The 21,762-nt window shown below is 49.6% G+C and overlaps 4 protein-coding genes across 5 annotated transcripts; 3 read left to right on the top strand and 1 right to left on the bottom strand.

Annotated features, from left to right (window-relative positions):
* Nucleotides 1–187: 187 nt before the first annotated feature.
* LOC105700854 (patched domain-containing protein 3) lies at nucleotides 188–9,928 on the top strand. Its single transcript, XM_012427078.1, has 9 exons — nucleotides 188–567; nucleotides 3,519–3,795; nucleotides 3,861–4,071; nucleotides 4,205–4,390; nucleotides 4,460–4,803; nucleotides 6,261–6,461; nucleotides 7,017–7,148; nucleotides 7,387–7,700; nucleotides 7,771–9,928. The coding sequence occupies exons 2-9, from the start codon at nucleotides 3,519–3,521 to the stop codon at nucleotides 9,118–9,120; spliced, it is 3,015 nt and encodes a 1,004-aa protein (XP_012282501.1). The 5' UTR covers nucleotides 188–567; the 3' UTR covers nucleotides 9,121–9,928.
* A 263-nt stretch (nucleotides 9,929–10,191) lies between these two features.
* Nucleotides 10,192–13,208, top strand: LOC105700855 (F-box/LRR-repeat protein 4). The gene is made up of 7 exons (XM_012427080.1): nucleotides 10,192–10,649; nucleotides 10,715–10,808; nucleotides 10,868–11,330; nucleotides 11,403–11,643; nucleotides 11,740–12,100; nucleotides 12,206–12,530; nucleotides 12,588–13,208. Exons 1-7 carry the CDS (start codon nucleotides 10,428–10,430, stop codon nucleotides 12,922–12,924), a joined length of 2,043 nt encoding a protein of 680 aa, XP_012282503.1. The 5' UTR covers nucleotides 10,192–10,427; the 3' UTR covers nucleotides 12,925–13,208.
* Nucleotides 13,209–13,335: 127 nt separating this feature from the next.
* On the bottom strand, nucleotides 13,336–15,917 carry LOC105700856 (arginyl-tRNA--protein transferase 1). 2 transcript variants are annotated; one of them, XM_012427082.2, is made up of 8 exons: nucleotides 15,708–15,917; nucleotides 15,396–15,522; nucleotides 15,214–15,335; nucleotides 14,629–15,059; nucleotides 14,389–14,550; nucleotides 14,149–14,321; nucleotides 13,777–14,038; nucleotides 13,336–13,688 (listed from the first exon to the last, which is right to left on the bottom strand). In XM_012427082.2, exons 2-8 carry the CDS (start codon nucleotides 15,518–15,520, stop codon nucleotides 13,533–13,535), a joined length of 1,431 nt encoding a protein of 476 aa, XP_012282505.1. In that variant the 5' UTR covers nucleotides 15,521–15,522; nucleotides 15,708–15,917; the 3' UTR covers nucleotides 13,336–13,532. The 2 variants fall into 2 exon arrangements, with proteins under 2 accessions (XP_012282505.1, XP_012282504.1); XM_012427081.2 differs by having other exon boundaries at nucleotides 15,625–15,916.
* A 547-nt stretch (nucleotides 15,918–16,464) lies between these two features.
* Nucleotides 16,465–20,251, top strand: LOC105700853 (protein kintoun). The gene is made up of 4 exons (XM_012427077.1): nucleotides 16,465–17,038; nucleotides 17,120–18,370; nucleotides 18,475–18,905; nucleotides 18,976–20,251. The coding sequence occupies exons 1-4, from the start codon at nucleotides 16,511–16,513 to the stop codon at nucleotides 19,352–19,354; spliced, it is 2,589 nt and encodes an 862-aa protein (XP_012282500.1). The 5' UTR covers nucleotides 16,465–16,510; the 3' UTR covers nucleotides 19,355–20,251.
* The last annotated feature ends 1,511 nt before the right edge of the window (nucleotides 20,252–21,762 follow it).

Here is a 21,762-nt window from a genome sequence, read left to right as displayed (position 1 = left end):
TTTCGGGTCCCAGCTCCCATTAGGGGGCCCGACAGGTTGCGCACAAGTCCACCTGGAAAGTCCAAGTCCGATCTCGCTCGTCCGAGGTTCGCTCGAGTTCGGACGCACCTCCCCCGGTCTCTTTTCTCTCCTCCGTCGCCGACGCTCGCCGAGCCGCTCGACTCGACCGATCAGTCGACGGGCGAACGCGAGCGAGCGCGGCCGAGAACGAGCTTTGGGGATCCCAGAACCGCCCTGGTCTCCTCCCGAGGGGCTCCTATCTTGGGGTCGGGTCAAGCCGAGCTAGATATCACTTAACTAGGCCAAGTTGAACCTGGGGTCCAGAGTCAGTCTGACCAGAGTCGGGCCGAGTGCAGTAGGCTGAGTCGTGCCGAGTCTGACAGGTGCAGACCACGTGGGTTCGGCTGAGCCCTCGAAGGAGGTCGCGCCATGTCGCGACCCGGAGGACCGCGCAGCTGACGGGTCGAGCGTCGAGAAGACCTCGTTGGCCCTTAAATCACTAGGACCACCAAGACCTCCATCAAGGTCCCACCTCGACGTCGAACTCGCCTCGACTCCGACCTCAAGGTAAGGCCCGGCATCCTCGGTGCATAGGTTCCTGGTCGGTTCTTTGATGGCATTGCTTGAGGAGTGAAGTTCTCAATGGGGAGCCCTTTTTATCGTAACTTAACGCTATTACGTAGGAGGGAATTATCTTCCTCAACCTAGTTGCGGGCCTTGAAACGGACGAAATAAGAGGAAGCGGAAGTAGAAGGGGCGAGGAGACGAGCCGGGGACTGATTAGGTGGACTCGGCGAAAACAACTCGCTGCAAAGCGCTGTTTGTAAACTCGGCGATGCACTCGCGCGAGTTCGGTCAACACGCCGGGACGATCGGAGCGAGTTCATTTGCCGTGGAGAGGAATCGAAGGTGGGGGGACGCAATTAGGGCTCGTTACCCTGATCTGCGAGGTCCTATATTGGTAACTAAGGGTTTTTTAAGCGAACGGAGTCGATCTCCCTCGCTGGAGATTCGCTCTACTCGCTCGAGGAAGCTCCAACTCGCTCGAGTTGGGGCTTCGCCAGCGATAGAGATCCCCGGGATGATCGCGTTATCATCACGAATCAGTCAAGAGGTTATCATCGTACGTGACGAATGACCGCGAGAGCGGTCGCTGCTAATCGCTGTTGATGCAGAGCGAGTCCTGGGGAATCTTAAGCGATACGGATCGACTCCTGGGGATCGAAAAACAAGTGTCGGCGATCCCCTCGGGGGAGCCCGGGTTGCCCTCTTGGGGCAATCGGCGCGGTTTCTGCAGGTAACCGTGGCCGCGGAGGGAATGTTGACGAATAGGGGGGAAAAAAAGGGAAATGTAGGTAACGGGCCGTGAACGGCGACTCGTTTTCAGAAACCGTCCGCTCTCGCGTTAGCCTCGAACCAGTCCGTTGGAGAGTTTTGCAACGATCCCCTCCAGCGAGTAGCCCGATCGCTCCGTTCGCTTTGCTAGCTCATAGATGCAGGGGTCACACGCCCCGGGGAAAACGAATTCGAGCCGGAAAACTCGGTTCTTATGGGGTCTAGAAGGGGAGAGGATGACGAGCACGAGACCCCCGACCCCAGAGTCGCGAAGAGAACGGGAGCGCGCCCTTGGACACGGCCAAGAGACTTGGCCTAGGTCAGGAACGACTCCTGGGAGCGACCATCGGCCGACCCTTTTCTCCTCGATAGGAAACTCCTCTTCTTCGGTTTCGCTTTCCCCCGCGTTATTCCGTGGAAATCGGCGAGAATCGGCTTTGCTCACTCGGAGGTGCTGGGGTCAAATGTCCTGGGGAAAGGAAATTTTTTGCGGAAAATTCGGTTCTTATGGGCTCGGGGGGAAAGGACGAACCGCGCGGGATCCTCGACCCCATAGCCGCGAAGAGAACGGGAGCGCGCCCTTGGACACGGCCAAGAGACTTGGCCTAGGTCAGGAACGACTCCTGGGTGCCCCCATCGGCCGGCCCTTTTCTTCTACATGGCGAGCTCGTTTTCTCCACTCTCGCTTTCCTCCACGTAATACCACGGAAATCGCCGAGAATCGGCCGACTCGTCTCTTGGAGTATGCGTGTTACGGGAGGTTATCCAATAGAAAGTATTGCTGCAGAACGGGTTTGCCGGTGATGCGAATCCTGATGAGAAAGTTTGGGACTTCCCGCGACACTCCTCGAGGAGACTGGAGGTCCTGGCGAACTGGATGTTAATCCCACGGAGAAGACTTTTTAATCGGATATACGAGAATCCATGCTCTCGTTACTATATCGGTTTAATGCTCTGCCGTCCACGGTGCAAAGTACTCTGGGACGCTCTTCGACTCTGCCGCACTTTTCTTTTCTTATTTCTATCACGAGTATTAATTTAAGAGCTCCTCTTGATATCAATTTCTTTTGTCAATATAAAATTTAAAATCTTTCCCCGCACTTACTCGGCGACGTCGACAGCCTGGGTCGTCGAAATTTCTACGATTATTCTATATCGTAGAAATTTACGCGATAATTCTCTACCGTTAATGAGCTGCAAAGTATTAATTAGAGGGAATTACTGGGAATCCCTGTATCGTTTCTAAGTACAATCTCGTAAAGAGTAAGCTCGATCTTTGTTATATTTTTTTTTCTCTTTTTTTTTCACCGTGGCCTCTGGGATGGCCCGAGACCCTCGATGGACTTCCATTTTTCTCTTCGTCGTCCTCGTGCCCCTACTCCCCGGGTTTTCCATTATTGTCGCTTCCCGTTCACTTAAGGCGGAGCCTCGATTTTTGCGAAACGTGGATATGCCCGAATCTCGATGAATCCTCCTTGAATCTCCTTTTTTGCCGAGTCTCGCCGAATCTCGTTCTCGCTTCCGCGTGCCTCGTCGTTTCGACACCGAGGCGGCGCCCTTACGTAACCCGTAATTACGGTTTCCTTTCGACGGCCTTTTTTGTTTTTCCATTTTTTATCTACCGACCGACACGCTACACGCTCGCTCGGCCGAGAATTATCGGGGAGAGGAGCGTCCAGGAGGAAATGCCGAGGATGCGAGAAATCCTATCGGCGAGGCGATCGCTCGCGAGAGTCGACCGAAGGCCGACGAAGGTCGAGGTCGAGGACACGACCTAGTGACCCAAACCTGGGATTCCCCTGGGTGAACAATCCTCAAGGGACTTCCCGAAGACGGGAGGTCTCGCAATACCAGGACGAGGATGAAAGTTGCGCTATATATCCCTGCCAGGGAATTTCTCTCGCGAGTTTCGACAAACGCATTTCTAGATTACGAATCTTCTTCACTTTCTCAAATTAAGAAAGTTCTCCTTTTATTTTATTCTTCTTTTTTTTTTTTCTTCCGTTTTAAGATCAGACGAATTAGTGCAGACATTTTTGCCCTGGTCTGCTCCAAACGTCGGCTCGAAATGTACTAAACCTATGTGGATGCTCTCGGAATTACTTTTAAGAGTAAAACGTCAGAGAAGGGTGAGAATTGCACTTTGGTGGATATGCACTTTAAAAAAATTTCCCCTCGCTCAGATGACGTGCCGGGCGACCTGCGTGGACGATTTTCTTAACCAGGCCTTCCACCGGATCGGCCTGGTGGTGGGTCGTCACCCTGGGTACTTCGTGGTGATCCCGGTCCTCCTAGCATGCATCTGCATCACCGGGTACCAGAGGATCCACTACGAGATCGACCCGGAGTACCTCTTCTCCCCGGTGAACGGACCCGGGAAGGCGGAGCGCGCCATCACCGAGGAGTTCTTCAGGGTCAACTACAGCCACTACTTCAACGTCGGTCGGATAACTCGACCAGGTGAGAATAGGTGTTTCCAAGTTCGACCCTGGCTTCCGGATCCTCTGACCCGTTCCCTTCCTCAGGTCGCTTCGGCCATGTGATAGTGGTCCCCAAAGATGGCGATCCGAACATGCTGAGGACCGTCATCTGGGAGGAGCTGCGCCTCCTGGACGGCATGATAAGGAACGCCACGGCGAAGTTCGAGGGCCAAGAGTTCACCTACGAGAAGATCTGCGCCAGGTGGCTGGACGAGTGCTTCGCCAATGATATCCTTAGTCTGCACCACGTGATAGGGTAAGTCCAGCTCTATCGAGGATCCTGAAGTTCCCCTTCAAGGCCCTGGAGCTGCCGTCCAGGACCCTGGACCTCCCTTTCAGGATCCTAAAATGGATCACTCCAGAACCTCCTCCTAAACGACTCTTTCCAGGGAGGTGGAGAACCGGGAACTGAATCTCACCTTCCCCGTCATGTTCAACCCCGTGACCTGGGATGCTCACCTCTTCCCGGTGTTCTTTGGGGGTAGCGTGGTCACCGACGACCTGACCATCGAATCCGTGCCCTCGGTCCAGCTGGCCTACTTCGTGGCCGTGGATAACCAGCGCCAGGATGCCCTGTGAGTACATCTTCTCCTCGGGAGCGGAAATCCAGACGCTCAGGGCTCATGTTCGAATCTTTTCCTCAGTGGAGCTGCCTGGGAGGAGGCGTTTCTGGATATCGTCGGCAAGGCCGAGGACGAGGGGGTCTTTCGACACATCAGCACCGCCAGGTTCGCCTCCAGGACCCTCGAGCTCGAGCTGGAGGCCAATACCAAGACCGTCGTCCCGTACTTCTCCAGTACCTTCGCATTGATGGGTCTTTTCTCCGTGGTGACGTGCATGATGACCGACTGGGTGCGCAGCAAGCCCTGGTTGGGCCTCCTGGGGAACGTCTCGGCTGCTATGGCCACTGTCTCCGCTTTCGGGCTCTGCATGTACCTTGGAGTGGACTTTATCGGTCTCAACCTGGCGGCGCCCTTCCTCATGATTGGTAAGCAATGTCTCGTGGTGAACATGTAACGTCTCGTGGTGAATACGCAATGTCTCGCGATGAACATACCATGTCTCACGATGAACATGCCATGTCTCATGATGAACATGCCATGTCTCATCGAGGGTATACGACGCTTCGTCATGAGGTGTCTCGATATGAACATGCCATGTCTCATCGAGGGTATGCGACGCTTCGTCATGAGGTGTCTCGATATGAACATGCGACGTCTCGATATGAACGTGCGACGTATCGATATGAACATGCGACGTCGTAATATGAACATGCGACGTCCCGATATGAACATGCGACGTCTCGATATGAACATGCGACGTCTCGTCATGAATGTGCGATGTCGTAATATGAACATGTGACGTCTCATCACGAACATGCGACATCCCTTTCTCCCTCGGTCCGAGCTAAACGAACGAGCTCCCATTTCCGAGATGCCTCGACGTCGCGACGAGCCCGATAGGAGATTACGCTCATTCGCGACGTCGTCGACACTTGGCGAGTGGTATGACAGTCGAGTCTTTCTCCGTCTCTAGTCAAGGCCACTCGCCTCGACTCTCGTGCAATCGCTTCTCGGGTATCTCTCGAAAGAACCCTCTTCACCCCCTCGTCGTCGTACGGCGAAAAGCGATCTTTCCTTATCCTAACGTCAACATGCACGCCTCCAATTTAATCCTTTCTCCATACATGAACAACAAATCCACGACAGTACATATCCAGCCACGACCTATATACTATATACATGAAAACCCTCATTTTTCCATTTTCCTGATTTTTCGCAACTTTTCATATTTTATGAAAATTTCCAAGCGCCACTAGGCGTTGCAATCTTTCGATACTCCTGCAGACACCAACTGTAGTAAAGGGTTAATTTTCCTTTTTAAATGCATTCCCTGATTTTCTTCTTTTTTGCCTCGAAATTCACGGGGTTCCCCTCGACGTCGACGTCGCGACGTTCCCAGACGCCGATCCTTATCCAATTGCGCGCGCCGGCCGAGGAGCGGCGAATTGGACGATAAAACACGCCGACTGCTCTTCCCGTCGGTGTAGTTATTATTTAATAATTCCCATTGGGCTCGAGTGCTCGTGGTCCCGCTTTAGGAGCAGGAAGTCGCGCATGTATACGTGTAAGTCGTACATGTCGAAAGGGGGAGAGTCGACGAGCGCTAAGCTGTCGCTCGTGGGAGGCGACTCGTCGACGAGTCATCCTCGGCCCTCCGATTTTCGCGGATGCGACGAGGTCTCCTGAGTCACCAGGGTGTGATTCACCCGGGGGAAGTTGCGCTTTATCGAGGAATTCGCGATTCGTAGCGAGATTCGCGGTCAGGGGTGACTCGCGGGCCAAACTCGGCGCCGAACCGCGACGCTTCCGGTGGAGTTTAGATCCTGGAGGAGGTTCCTCGCGAGTCATTATGGTAAAGATGGGACGATTCGATCGGGTGCAGGGATCGGCATCGACGACACCTTCGTCATGCTGGCCGCCTGGAGGAGGACCAAGATCTCGAGCCCGGTCCCCGAGAGGATGGCGACGACCCTCAGCGAGGCTGCCGTCTCCATCACGATCACTTCCTTGACCGACATGATCTCCTTCTTCATCGGCGTCCTGTCGCCGTTCCCTTCGGTGCAGATCTTCTGCATATATTCCGGTAAGTCGAGGAGGTAACCGAAGGCTCAGGGTGCATGGATGGCATCGTTGCACATTTATTACGGGAGACTTGAATTTTTTTCTTTCAAGAAGACCGACCTAATCGTGACCAAGACTGTATCTCGGACTTGCATGGCCTGGTCTTGCACGTCCTAGATATTGAAAACGAAAATCAATCATGCCCAAGGAAATAATGACTAAAATTGCCATGCTCTCGGTCTTGCACTCTTTGCCATGACCGATACCAAGACTTGCTCGTCACTATCTTCCAGTCCCCAGGGACTTGGTCTTGCACGGTTGAGCCTTGGTCTTGGTCATGTACCTTCGGCACTTCTGTACGAGAGCATGACCAAAATCGATTTTGCTCATCGCTGGTTTTGCACTTTTTGCCCTACCTCGCCCTTTCAGCACTCTCTACGACACCAGGAGCAATTTTACTCGTCATCGCCGAGGCTCGATTTGCTAGCCCATAACCCTGGCCTTTACTAGGAAGTCTTTGACTTCCATGAGACCGATTGTATTCGTGACTATTAGGATGATCCTGTATCTCTTCCAGGTTTCGCGGTGGTCTTCACCTTCCTCTTCCATCTGACCTTCTTCAGCGGATGCGTCGCCATCAGCGGGTACTGCGAACAGAGGAACCTCCACAGCGTGTCTTGCCACAAGGTGCTGCCGCTCTCCAAGTCCGGTGAGGGTTTCTTCGGGTCGGCGATGACGCCAACCGAGTCGGCATCGTTTTCCCTTCCGTCGACGACCGGCCCGTTACGTGAAACGCCTCGGCACGCGTTACACGTCCGAGCAACGACGTCGATTCGGTTGGGTCACGTCTCTCCGGTTACGCAACCGAGCCGCGATATCGGCACTTTCTCTCGCGAGAGTAGCTAGAACAGCTAGCCCGAGGATAACGCATTTCCGTTTTCCCGCAGGAGACAGGTCCTGGCTGTACAGACTCCTCTGCACGGGAGGAGTGGACCCGGACGACCCGGACAACCCTCTGGACAACCCAGAACACGGATGCATGATCTGGTTCCGAGACTACCTCGCAAAAGCCCTAAACTACTGGCCCGTCAAGATCCTGGTGCTCCTAATTTTCGGCCTCTACCTGGGGGGCGCCCTCTACGGACTGACCACCCTCCAGGAAGGCCTGGACAGGCGCAAACTCTCCAAGGAGGATTCCTATTCCATCACCTTCTACGACCGCGAGGACTTCTACTTCCGCGAGTTCCCATACAGGATCCAGGTGAGAGGATCTTATCTCGAGGCGTGGAGGATGGATCGGCTAGATGATCACCCTGGATCTTTACTTGTAGGTGGTGGTGAGCGGCGAGTATGACTACAGTGACCCCGTGGTCCAGCAGCGAATGGAGAACCTGACGAGGACCCTGGAGGCCTCTACTTATATCAGTGCACCGATTTACACGGAGAGCTGGCTTCGGAGTTTCTTGAGCTACGTGGGCAGGAACCAGGACTTCCTCAACGTGACCATTGATACCCCGGAGGGCTTCATCGGCACCCTGAAGTCGCTCTGGCTACTTCCCTCGAGTACCTTCGCCCTGGACGTGAAGTTCGACGAAACCGGTCAACGCATCCTGGCTAGTCGGTTCCTTATTCAGGCTGTTAACGTTAGCGGCACCAACCAGGAGAAGGACATGGTCGGGGAGCTCCGCAGGATATGCCAGGAGTCACCTCTTAACGCCAGCGTGTTCCATCCCTACTTCGTCTTCTTCGACCAGTTCGAGCTGGTGCGGCCTACGAGCATCCAGTGTATGATCTTCGGGGCCCTCGTCATGATGCTGATCTCCTTCGTCTTCATCCCGAATATCCTGTGCTGCCTCTGGGTCGCCTTTTGCATAGTCTCGATCGAGCTCGGGGTCGCCGGCTACATGTCCCTCTGGGATGTAAACCTGGACAGCATCTCCATGATCAACCTGATTATGTGCATCGGCTTCAGTGTCGACTTCACCGCCCACATTTGCTATGCTTACATGAGCTCCAAGAAGAAGAGATCCGAAGAGAGGGTCCAGGAGTGCCTGTACAGTCTGGGGCTGCCCATCGTCCAGGGTGCCACCTCGACCATCCTCGGCCTCGTCGCTCTGCTGCTCGCGGGGACCTACATCTTCCTCGTCTTCTTCAAGATGGTCTTCCTGGTCATCTTCATCGGCGCCATGCATGGCCTCTTCTTGCTGCCGGTTTTGCTCTCGATATTCGGACCTGGTTCATGCTCCAGCTGTGGATCCGACGACGAAGAGGTGGAGTTCGATGCCACCGAGACGACCAAGCTGCCTAGGCCGTATGTCATCCCGCACCCCACGTTGCTTTACGTGCAACCGACGGCCACCCTGGAGCCTAGCCCGGTTCCCTTCGAGGAAAGGGACCCTGGTCTGGGGACCAGCGAGGACAGCAATTCTACGGAGAGTGGCGGCTCCTCCAGGACGGGTCGCACCTCTGGGAGGGATCGACCCGAGGAAGATCGGACTAGAGAGGAGTGGCGGAGGGATCGACCCGAGGAGGACAGGACTCGCGAGGACTGGAGGAGGTCCCTTGGGGCGGTCGTCCTTCCACGGGTTCCTCCACCTCCTCCGCCGGATTATCCTGGTGCGCCTCGGGATCAGGTGCCGGATCGCACTCGTTATTCCGCGGATTTGTCAAGGTACCTGTAAAGGACTGCGATTATGGAGAACCTAAAGTACCTCGTCCTTGAGACTAAGTGCGCTTGAGTCGAGTTTGTATTTTTCTGGGTGGAATTTCATTCGTTTTAAGGAGACCTGAAGGAGGTCCTTCCAGAAGTCGTCCTCCCACGGGGTCCTCTACCTCCTCCGCCGGATTATCCTGGTGCGCCTCGGAATCAGGTACCGGATCGCACTCGTTATTCCGTGGATTTGTCGAGGTACCTGTAAAAAATTGCAATTTCAAAGGATGAAAAAAAAAATTCCACGGCGGATTATCTCGAGGTACCTGGGAAAAATTGCGATTTCAGAGGACGAAAAAGGAAAAAAATAACTCCTCTTGAAACTCGGCGCGCTCGGGACTCTAGGTCGCCTTGTCCTAAGTGTTTTTACTTCACTGTACGATCGTAAATGATCGCATCGTGTATTTATGAACGAGACTGTGCGAGAGCGTCCCGGCGGGGACGGATTCCGCGTTGCGATCCGCCTGGTACGGGCCGCGTCTTCCGACAACGAGCCGATTACTCCGAGCCTCCTTTTACGACTCTTAAAAGAGACGCGGATGACACTTATCGCCGCGTGATTATTTCCGCGCCCGTATTTCGTAAGAAAGGGAGAAAAAATGTATAACGATACGCGGCTATTCTTGTTAAGTTACACGTTTCTCTCGGCCCTGGGAGATCGGAGATTGTTATTTGATCTGGTTAGTCGACCGCCACGTATGAGTAAGTTTATTTAATTGGAACGGAAAGTAATTAGAATAGCGAAATAAATGATAAACGTTCCCATTACGGATGTCGAACTGGTTGGAATTGATATCCTACGGTGGCCGTGGTAGGAGAAGTACCTTGGCACGGTCACCGCTTATTTCTTTAGGTCTTTAATCGAGAGTTTTTAGTTCGTTGGATTTGCCGCGCTTTTGAATTTGAAATTCGCTCGGTTTGGAACTCTGGTGGCGACATCTAGGAAGTTACGGTGGAAACTTATTGGGTGTGGGGTTCAGGTGGCGACTCGGAGATGGCGCCTCGGCGCCCCGTCAGGTGATAGGAATGTCAGTGACGGGCACCATCTTTGTGCGGCAGAAGCTCGTCAAAGCTTGGCCGAATGTCAAATTTCTTTAAATAATTTCTAGTGATTGATAGTTAGAGGAAATCTGAAATAATCCTCGGACGAGTGTTGGAGCTGTGTCGGACGTTCAAGGCTTCCCGGAGGACGTGGGGATTTCCGAAAGTGGGACTGTCGGGATGACTTAACCTAGCGCTCCTAACCTCGAAAGTCGATCTAGTCCAATACCGAATGTCATGGTTTCTTGCGACGAAACGAAAATAGAGTTCGTCACGTTGAACGGAAAGTCCGCGGGGAAGGAAGAGTCCGTTGCTTTTGTCGAACAATTCGTGAAGAAGGTTTGCGATTTTAGCTCACAGTATGGAAGTGACATTAGCATCTCTTATACGGCCTACAATATCGCTGGGAATCCAAGCAAGTTTCCTGATTATGGAGACTTTCCACAGGCCTTTGTTATGGTAAGTATCGAAGGGGTCAAAGGAACGCTGTAGTTTGAATCGCCTAAACAAAATAATCGTTTCAGAGAACTTACGGACGGTGGTGGGATGAAGCACCGTCCCGGTTATCTGATTACATGCCACAGAACAATGGGCCGATAGTTAGTCAGGATTATATAGGTAAGTGGCAGATCGTAAATATATTAAAAACGAATAGTCCAATTATGCTTTTTGTTTAGACGTAGAATACCACGAAGAGGTTTATCCCATCCGGGTGTCAATATACGAGACGTACAGTCCTGGAAGCGTAGTTAGAATTTGGGCAAGGGACACGCACAGCGGTAATCGTTGGTTTTTGCTATGGAGCGGACCTCCTCAGATCGTCCCTCACAAGCCCAGAATATTTTCTCCGCCACTTCATCTTTGCAACTTTAAAACGAAAATGTTAAGACTGGAATTTAATCACACCCTTCTCGATTATTATACGGAATTAGACGCGATTTTATTCATTGGGACGTCGGAATTGATTTTGCCGCATTTTGGCTTTCAAAACCGAAGTTTAAGTACTCTATTACGAGAATTGGGTGGAACAGGCTCTAATGACAAAGACGCTCATAACTTGACACCCGATTACCAGCAGACGAATCAAGACTTAAAAGAACTTAAGAATACGCTTCATAAGCATTGCGTTTTATACAAAAGGTTGGTTGGGATATAATTAAGCACCCGGTATTTTTATATTCTAAAATCAGTAATATTATTTACTTCAAATAGTCAATTTTTGGAGAAAGTTCCTAAAGGAAAGCTAGTGTCGAAGCTAGCCATGCACTACCATTGCATTCCTCCTATCGAAGAAGCTTTCAACAGTCTACAACAGTTCCTGCAAGAGGAATTTCCTAAACTAATAAGAGACATCGATCTCTCTACTTCATCGACCCTGTCTTTGATCGATGATTCAGCCTCTAGTTGCAGCGGCATTGTGGAAAATACCTGTGGCAGCTTTTCAGCACTTCCGGTAAGTTACCTAATTGTTTTCGTACCAGGAGATTGTGCCAAGCAATCACTGCGAAAATCACCATGATTTGTACACAACGAAACATCTCTCCTTCAGGATGAAACAGTGCTGAAAATATTGAAGAATCTGGATTTGAAATCACTATGCCGCTGTTGCAAAGTGAACAGGCATTTCAACAACATAGCTCGAGACGCCTTGCTTTATACAAGTCTAAACTTAAAGCCGTACTGGTACTGTATAGATGCAGAGGCATTAAATTACCTTGCCCCTAGATGTCAGTATTTACAACGATTAGACCTCTCCTGGTGCGGTAATTACGGCGCGGTCGAGCCTGACGATTTCGTCAAGTTCCTCCAGTCCTGTGGCGGTCCATTAACTCACCTGCGACTGAACTGCTGCCACTTCGTCAACGATTCCGTCATTTTCACGATTACCGCCGTGTGCAAGAATCTGAAAGGTACGGATCTATTTTACAATCTGCCACTTAGTCATCCTGTTAAAAGTCTCTCAACTCACGGTCCACTTTTTGGAGCTCATTGGGAAACATCTGTCACGGTTGTAGAGCTTTGCTTGCGGAATTGCACGGCAATTAAGGAAGGATTTTGGCACCTGGTCAACCTACACTGCCTAGAACGCCTGGAGCTGTATCGAACAAAAATCGAGACGTCACCACTGTGTGCTATCCTGTCCAGGAACCCGGAGATGAGGCACTTAAATCTGGCAGGATGCGACTGCATCCCAAATATGGACGAGGTTGCGATAGCAATTGCCAATTCCTGCCCTCGGCTTGAAAGTGTTGATTTTTGGAAGGCTCGGTGTCTGACACCCAACGGTGTCAGGGCACTCACTCGATGCACAGGTCTACGTGAGGTCGACTTTGGTTGGTGGTGAGTACAGACGTTTAATTTTGGTCTCTGGGATTTTTCTGCAATTTTCATCCGTAGCCTTGGAATGGGAGCTCCTGGGGATTCTCTGAGGGCTTTGCTGTCGTCTTGTCGTGCCCTGGAGAAGGTCTTCCTCGCCGCGCTGAGGGGAATCACCGATCGCGATTTGGAACCTTTGCTTCGATGCCAGAGACTCCAGCAGTTAGATTTACTCGGTGCAAGGTCTCTTACTCCGGACATGTGTCTCCTATTTTTAATATACTGCCCAAGATTGAAAATGATAGACTTAAGTTTTTGCGAGGCGATTAGTGATGCCAAGATCCGGGAGTGGCGCTTGTTGTATCCCCATGTGTCCATCAAGAGAAGCTTCCAGGGTAACGGGCTGGATATAACTTAACGAATGCCTCCTTAACTGCCTCTGTATTTACTGCCCCACGTCAATTCCTGTGTAAGAATCGACGTAACGAACTGGAATTTCATGTATCGCATAAAGAAATTTCATTGGAGGGGTTCTGCCAAGTCTGCGGACATCTTTCCATGCGAGGTGCAGCTAACTCGAACAAGGTTTTTTTTATTAGACCAAGAGACATTCCATAGCGTATCGTTAACTAAGCCATCGACACCTATGATAGAACAAAGTTGGCGTACTTGAATTTTTTAATAAAGCACTATTTATTCATATCACGGGGAGTATATCTACAATTACTAGGTTAAGGAGTCAAGGGCTGATGTTGGCTTTGATAAACTTGGCTCCTCTTTTACTGACGATTTCTTAAGGGGTTCGAATCGGTAAGTAAGGTACACTTAATAACGCACATTTTAATTTAATTGTAATGATGAAATTAAAGGCTACAGAGTACGTTCAGAAATTATAATTTTTAACATGGACATATGAGACTCGAAAGTAATGTGTACAAAGCTATTCACTTGCTAAAGTGAATGCAGTTGTCGTTAGACTTAACATTGAATCTGGGTGCAATCATATTCTCTTGCCGAGCACTATAGTCACTCACGATACATAAGCATTGTTCGTAAGCATTTTTTTCCTATTAACGCAGCGTACTCTTTTAATTCTTCCTCGTCAATAAAACCAGGCCTTGTAAAAAGGCTATCCTTGATATTTTTGTATATTCTTGCTAATCGTCTATGGAGTATTAAACACTGCAAAAATATTAATGCACTATAATTATTTCTGGCCATAAAAAAGGTTTAGCTTCATTAAACATTATACTGAAGAAGGGAATCTTACCTGACCAATGTCTACATTGGCATCCTCGTCAATTGCATCCATGTCTTCATTGAGCCTACTATACTGAGATTTGTCTAATTTTGGTAGACATTTTTCGATGTCACACCAAACATAAGTTTCAGGACAGAGTAGTTTCGAAGGCTTCATTTTCGCTTTGTACCTCATTTTTGGGCAGGAGTGAATATAGAATCCCATGTAATAATATCTCAGATCAGGTGACGTCCTCATCAACTGCCTCGTTAAGTAGATTTCATAAAGTGAACTGAGAGCAAAGTACATAAATATTTATTAAACATCATACCATTGATGTTTCATAACGATGCCATATTTTTTCAAATACTGGTATGCTAATAATGAGAACAATATGTTTACCTAAAGGTCCCAAGGGAAAGATGGGAATATGCTGGATCGTAAAAAAAATACACACTTGACACGCAATATGGCAGAATATCTAGAACTCCAACAGCGATGAGTTCATCGTTTAACCAGTACTGTTCATGAAAGGACCCGTATCCCTGAGGTGGGCCATTTTCCGAACGCCGCGACTGAAAACATGTATGTTCGTTTGGTACCTCATTAATTTCAAGATCGAATCGTTGGAATAAAATTCACCTTTAAAGTGTTGTACACAAGAAAATTGTAGAACATCTTTTCGCTGCATTCCAAGGGGTCATCTCCATGAATTGCCATTTGATACTTTTGATATAGCTGTACACTTGCTTCAAAAGAATTATGCTCATTTAATTTATTGGTAGCTACTTCTACTACTTTCAACTGTAAATGCAAAGGTAATTATGTAAAAGCAGTCTATCATCCATAATCTATGATAGAATATGTAAAAAAATTTGGCACCTTTAATTTCATTGTACTACTATTAGATATTTCTTCAAAAAAACTCTCCAATGTCCTAGGGTTACTCTGTCGCTTTTTACTTTTGAAAATGTCATCGATCTCCTTCTCAGATTTCCCCTGAGCAAGTAATTTCTTTTTTTTTCGCTCTATGCGTAAAAGCTTGGCTTTCTTGGGTAGAGTTTCATCAGAATTAAGCAGCATATTTTGATTCTTCTTCTTTTTGTTATCAGAAGGCGAATCTAATTTAGTATTCTGCGGCTTCGAAGTAGTAGGCACAGTAATATCAATTGGGACCTTTGAATCAGTTTCCGATCTAGAATTTAATTTATTGCTTAATTCATCGTCAATGCACATTTCATTTTCTATCGGTAGGTCTTTCAATTCAGGGGGGACTCGTTTGCAATGATCTTGCACCTCTAGACACCTTTCACCTGCAAGACAATCGTTGTATAATCACAATAATTTATCCATACATGATTTTATCCTATATCTAACGATTATAATATGCAATCAGGCACGATCATACAAACTTCTAATGCAGACCAAATACAGTAAATTTTTTTTCTATGCAGCAATTAATGTTACCGCGATCGTTCTCGTCTGCAGTATCCATCTGGTCCTTTCTCAGTTCACCTTTTAAGAACTTTATCATTCTCTTCAGGATCTTTTTTTGCGATTTGGTCATTTTAAATTCCGTAGGGTCGCATCTACAAATATATGTTGTACGATAGTTTGGCATAATAATTCTTAGTCATTGTAATATATACCTAATGGTGTACATTGGACAGCAAATATCGTCCATGATGGGTTTATAACAATAGGCACCACTACGTCGCCATCCTCTATCTATCAAGTTCTGATAATCTCGCACGGCCAGTGAGTATGCCCACATTCCTAAACAAGTGAAAAAACACCACATCCTCTTAATGCCGATCATATAATAAGTAATTTTTAGTACCAATTCTAATCAATAATATTTTTAAATCCTTCACTGACCATAACTAGCATAAGAGTTGGGATTCTTGCAGTAACCACATTTGTGCTTTTCTTGTTTCCCATGGTACTCGACAATACTGTACCTGTTCTGGTGCCGAGACATGGCTATAACCTTATCGTTCCAACAATGACAGCGTACTTCCCTTCCTTTTTATAAAACCTTTCTCTTTACGAATCCATTCTGGGCGATTCCATAAGCACAGAATACGTGTTACAGTCCGAATCAATGCCGATCTTGTAAACAAAGCGTCTACCAAAGGGAATCATTAATTACATTTTATAAAGACGAATAGAAAAGTTGCTAATTACATTAATACATTCTTGTGCTGGACCCTCGCATGAAACATGTGGCACTTGATATTAATTTCCAGTTTTGTTGTTTTAATTACTATCCGTTGATAACTTGAAGCTGCTGTAAAGATGTATCGGGTACCTGTTATTGCCGCAACAATGGCGGCGGCGCTAGTATCGTGGTAGGTCCATAATTACGGATCGTTCCATATTCAGAGATGAGTTGGGAGAACACTCGTGGCGCCCTCTTTGACTTTACCCTTCACTTACCTTATTTATTTTATCCGCAAATGGGGGAAAAAAAACGGTGAAAGCTAACGTGCGAAACCAGAGGGCAGCATAGGATGCGATCGCGCGACCCTGCCCGTCAGCAATCTCCCTACTAATCTCTGCCATATTCTTCTTACTGATAGAGTCAATGAAAAATCGGCTTAAATCTCTGGCGGGGCGCGACGCCATTGGTCGACTGACCGGCTGCTACGCCATTGGTGGACTTACCGGTTACGACCACGTGGTATGTTACGGCGTCGCGAGCGAGTTGACGAGTCTCTTCCTGGTTTATGTTAGTTTATTTGTAAACAGACCGGCTCGGAGGATGGACAGCTTCGGAGCGGAACGAAGGAACGACTGGGAGGACCTGGACGTCACCCGGGAGGAGATCAACAAACTGACCGAGTGTTTGAAGAAGGAGGAGTTCCGCAAATTGCTCATCGAGTACGCCGAGGAGGTGACTGACCCGGAGAATCGGAAGATCTTCGAGGAGGAGATCACTCGGCTGGAGAGGAAACGAGGCGTCGACGTTACGTTTGTCAACCCACAGCCAGGTTACGTCATTAAGACGAGCGTTGACGGAACGCGGAAATGCTTCATCAACATAAGCAAAAGCGAGACCGTTGGCAAGCCAGAGAGCAAGCCTTCCTTCGAAGAAGGTCGCCGAGGTCTTGGTTGGTCCCTGCCCTTTACGCTTGCTCCACCTCGGGATGATCTCGACAAGAGGAAGGTGCGTTGCACCGTCTTCGATGTTGTTTTCCACCCCGATACTCTTTACTTGGCCTCGAGAGATCCGCAGTTTAAAGAGCTGGTCAACGACACCGCTCTCGATAGCATCGAGAAGAACTTTAAGGTTACCCTGGCCTGTCTTTTCTATTGCTTGAATAAGATTGGCTAAGAGCTTCTTGTGCACTTAGATATTTATTTTTTGCAGGTAAAACTGGATAGAAAGAATATCAAGTTTCCCAAGATGGGCTTCAAGGGCATCAGCCAGCCAACGGTCATCAGGAAACCCATGGATGCACCCGTGGATGAATACCTTGATATGGAACCTGAAATATATCAAAAGCTCATGTCGAGTTACGATCAACACCGAGAGAGACACCACCAGGAGGAGAAACCAAAGCGATCGCCTCCCAAGTCCGTGTATTCGAGTCATGATAAATCTGAGGATGAGAACCTGGAATCCAAGTACGCCATGCCAAAGTTTATCGTCAAGCATCGCACAGACGTGGAACTGGATGAATTTCGAAACTGCATGGACGCAAAGATGCATGCTGCCATTCCAAAGACTTTGGTCGTCATCGTGGACCTGCCTCTGTTGAAGTCTGCGAATGATGCTTCACTGGACGTTCAGGAACGTTTGCTGAGTTTGAAGAGCGAGTCACCTGCCAAATATCGATTGGAGCTGCCCTTGCCTTATCGCGTGGATGCGGACAAAGGCAATGCCAAGTTCGATCCCAAGTACAAAAAGCTAACCGTCACTCTGCCAGTAATTCGAGAGATTGTTTCCATGATAAGCGGCGAAGAAGTTCCTTCCATTATTAAGAACACCGAAGACAAGGATCTGGAGGATGTTACCAGAGAAGACAGTGGCGTGAGCAGCGATGACAGGAGTCCAGTGCAAGATTCTTTGGACGATAAGTTGGCCAGTTCCACCTTTAACTCTTTTGCAAACTCTGAAAAACGTGTCACAAAGGAAAACTCAGCAAAGTTAATTACAGTCATAAACGAAACTTGCAACGATATGGCTCCAAGGACTAACGGAAACACTGTAGAGCCTCGCAGTATCTTTATGAACCCTAATCTTAAGTATTCCTTGCCTATGTTCACCTGCAATTCGTACAACAATTTCCTAGCTGTCACTGTGAACGTGAAGAACGTAGACCCAGACTCCATCCGTCACAGGATCCTGGAGAACTGCTCCGGACTCCACATTTTATTAACCTCGGTCGGTGCTGGATTTTTCCCCGTCTATTATTCTTTATGCTTGAAACTAGGAGAGAGTCTGGTGGAGCCAGATTCCCTGAAAACAGATCCCTGGGACAACAACGTAGTGTTCACCGTCACCCTGACAAGCACCGAAGGCCTGTCGGGGTACTTCGTGGGACTGGATGAACAGTTCATGGAGGCGAAAGACCTGCCAACGCCGATGTCATTAACGAGGAGGTTCAATGAGCTTTTGGTAATTATCCACATTCTTACATATTTTATCACATCTCATAGAAAGATTAGGGTTACGTTAAGGTTTCGATGATGTCCTTCATAATTAATTAATTTTTTGTCCAGGTGGAGCCGAAGGAGGACACCAACCATAGGATAAAAGTCTCCAACAAAGGCTCCGATATGGTCATAGATATTCACAGAGATCATCTGGACTCCGACGACGAGGCGGACCAGGTGGACCTGAAGATGCCTACGCGCAAGCACGAGAGGAAGCGAATTTCCGCCCAGCAAATGTCAAGGTCTATCTCCGAGAGTAGCGGAGATGAGCTCCCGAGTGTCGGGAGTTCCGGAAGAGCGAAAGGGATCCTGAAGTCCCGACGAAGCTGCCAATTCTCGCGCTCGGTTTCCGAGTCCAGCATCGACGACGGTGGTGCTCAAGCATTTTCGACCGACCCGACTTACGACTCCATCGACGAGATCAACTCCCAGTCCGACAGCTCGAGCCTGAAGAAGACGGTCAGGTTCAACGACGTGGTCTCGCGTCAGCTGTACAGGTGAATTTCTAAAGCCTGAAGAAGTGTCCGGGAACTGCAGCGCTGATTGCAATTTCTTTCTCCCCCCTAGGTCCAACTCCAGCATCCTGGGGCAGCGGAAGAAGAACCAGCGGAAACTGAGGAACAAGAAGCGCGCCCACGACCGCAGGCTCAGCGAAAGCGAGAATTCTGAAACGGACGAGCGAGATAAATACAGGATCATCCCGGGGGATTCCTCAGGTAAGGAGAACCCCGACGTGGTCAGGTCCATCCTGAGCCGTGAGAAGTCGCAGGAGAGGAAACAGACCGCCGTCATCCAGATAGAGGGTGCCCCGAAGGACCCCTCCGCAAGCGGATCACGGAACCGCGACGTCGACTTCAAGGAGAACGACGCCTCCCCCGAGGTCCTCCTCGAGGGCATCGTCAAGGCGGAATTCAAGAACGACTTGATCTTCGACCTGGACATTTAAATCTCCCCCCACCTTTGTGATAACTAGCGATAACTAGCCACACTACTACGCAGAGTAGCGACCACTCTCCCCCAGGAGTTCCCTTCCACGTAGAGGACACTCGGGTAGTAATCAATAATCAATTATCAATCGTCGCCCCTTCAGGGGAGATCTATTTAGGTTTTTACGCGCCGCATCCTCGGATTAGGATCATATTGTAAATGCATGCAATGCGAGTCCCATTGCGAGGGAACCCAGTCAGGAACTTGAAAGGATCCGAGCCGTCGAGGCAGGTTTCCACAGAGACAGATTTTATCCCTAGAAATTTCAAAACTCGTCTCTCATAATTTACTCGATCTCGCCTATCACTCGACGACTCGAGTCTCTAAGTGCCCGGTGATAACGCGTACTCGGGAAGCGATAAAGAGTCCGATTTTAATGTAGTCTTGCTCGCGAAGCGAGGTCGATCCTTAGCAGCCCTCGACGTTGAGGAGTTTCTTTTTTATGGATCTCTCTAGGTTCGGATAGGTCGAAAATGCGATTCTGTGAAACAGCTTGCATTGTTGGCTGAGATTAGGGTGTCAAATCGTAGGGGAAAAGAAATAGAAATTTGTGTCGATCGAGCGGGATTCCTGGAGGGTATCTCGATTTAGCGCCTCGCGTTCCGCGCGGAGGATCGATGCGGCGGAGTCGCGAGACCGTCCTGATTTCCTTTATACTTTCCTTCTCCGCGCGTGACCCGAGATACGGTAACGCAGGGCAGGGAGATAGTTAAGGGCGAGATCCCTTTAAAAAAGGTCTACGGCGGTATTTTACACCCCCGCGATGGGACCTTCGCCTCGGCGACGGCCGATATTCCTGGCGAACACGAGACACGTGGAAACAATAAAGAGAAAGAGAGAGAGAGAGAGAAAAAAAGGTGTTATACGAGTTTTTCTCGGAGTGTTTCAGTTGGTGATCCATCGGAGGGAGCGGGCGGCGCCCCCAAGGGGGAAACTACCCCTCTGGGGGTGTATTTTCAGGGGTTAATTCGAGGAAGCTCTACGGCGTTCTCCAGCGGCCGCCATCTTGGTGATCCCCGGTCCCAGTGGAAATAAATCAAAAGAAGAAGAGGCCCTTTTTTCTGCCGAGGCGCTAGAAGGGTGCCAACCCCTACCCCTGGGATAATTATTAAGGGTGCAGAATTTCACCGGGAAGTGGAAAGTGCGGGGGGGTGCAAGGAACTTGGCCGTGGAAACCGATTCTCCTCTGGAGACGATTATTCATGTTTTTAATTTTTTGAGGTGTTTGGGGGTGGTTCACCCTTGGACGCGGAAACCGCAGGACACCCTTGCCAGGCCGAAAGTGGCACGCCGCAGTCGGTGGCACCACATCGTGTGTACCAGTCGGTGCAGGGGTGCACCAGGTCGATAAGTCGTCCACCCCTCGACCCGGGCCGACCAGGTGCACCCCTGGCCCACCCTTGCGGCACGGAACCCCTGTGTTCTTCCACGCGACATCGGCAATGCGGCAGAATCGGCGGCCACTATGCGGAATCGCAGGATCTCATTGTGTATATATTAGTTACGATGATTATCGGAGCGCACCCTTAAGTAAATTGATAATTGCAGGAGTCCTTCTTGCAGACGAAGGGGGTGCTTGCCGAGGAATCGAGTCTACGGAGGGGTGCGAAGATCCTGGAGTTGGCTATGGAACGAAATGCGGAATCGCAGAATTTCATTGTGTACATATTAATTATGATGATTACCAGAGGGCACCCTTAAGTAAATTGATAATTGCAGGAGTCCTTCTTGCAGACGCAGGGGGTGCTTGCCGAGGAATCGAGTCTACAGAGGGGTGCGAAGATCCTGGAGTTGGCTACGGGACGAATTTTTTTAAGAGGGATGGAGTGCGAAGAGGTTCCCGAAGAAGGGTTGGTCCCCGGGGGGGAGGGGGCAGTTCTCGCTATGAGAAGAATTTACGGCGCTTTTTATGCGCTCCCCTCCGACCGGGGATGAAGATGATTCGTAAAACCGAGCATACGCTTCCCTCCCCCTTTCTCGCGCCCCCGAGCCCGGGGGGTGAGATAAAGTGATCGAGGGCGCAATATTTCCGTATTACCGCGGGATTACCGTGACCTTTGCCGGGAACCGCGGAGGCGGATCCTCGCGCGAGTCTTCCTAGGGGAGGAAAAGCGAGTTTCTTCATCCCCTGGAGAACCAGCCCCCCCAACATCCGACGATACGACCAGGAATCGCGCGGTTAAATTACATAGAAATTACCCTGGGGGAGGTCGACACCTCGCAGGAGTTTCTACTCCTTTCAGGTACCCCTTACCCCTCAGGGGTGGTTCTTCCTGGACGCTGCATTTTGATAAACGCTCGTCCACCTCGGTAGGTCGTAATTTATTTCCACATTACAACCCGTGGTGCAACAATTGACGTTGCAAC

This window comes from Orussus abietinus, unplaced genomic scaffold (assembly GCF_000612105.2).
Source record: "Orussus abietinus isolate OABI.00-Male unplaced genomic scaffold, Oabi_2.0 scaffold54, whole genome shotgun sequence".
Classification (NCBI taxonomy): Eukaryota; Metazoa; Arthropoda; class Insecta; order Hymenoptera; family Orussidae; genus Orussus; species Orussus abietinus.
This window is presented reverse-complemented; position numbering and strand designations above follow the sequence as displayed.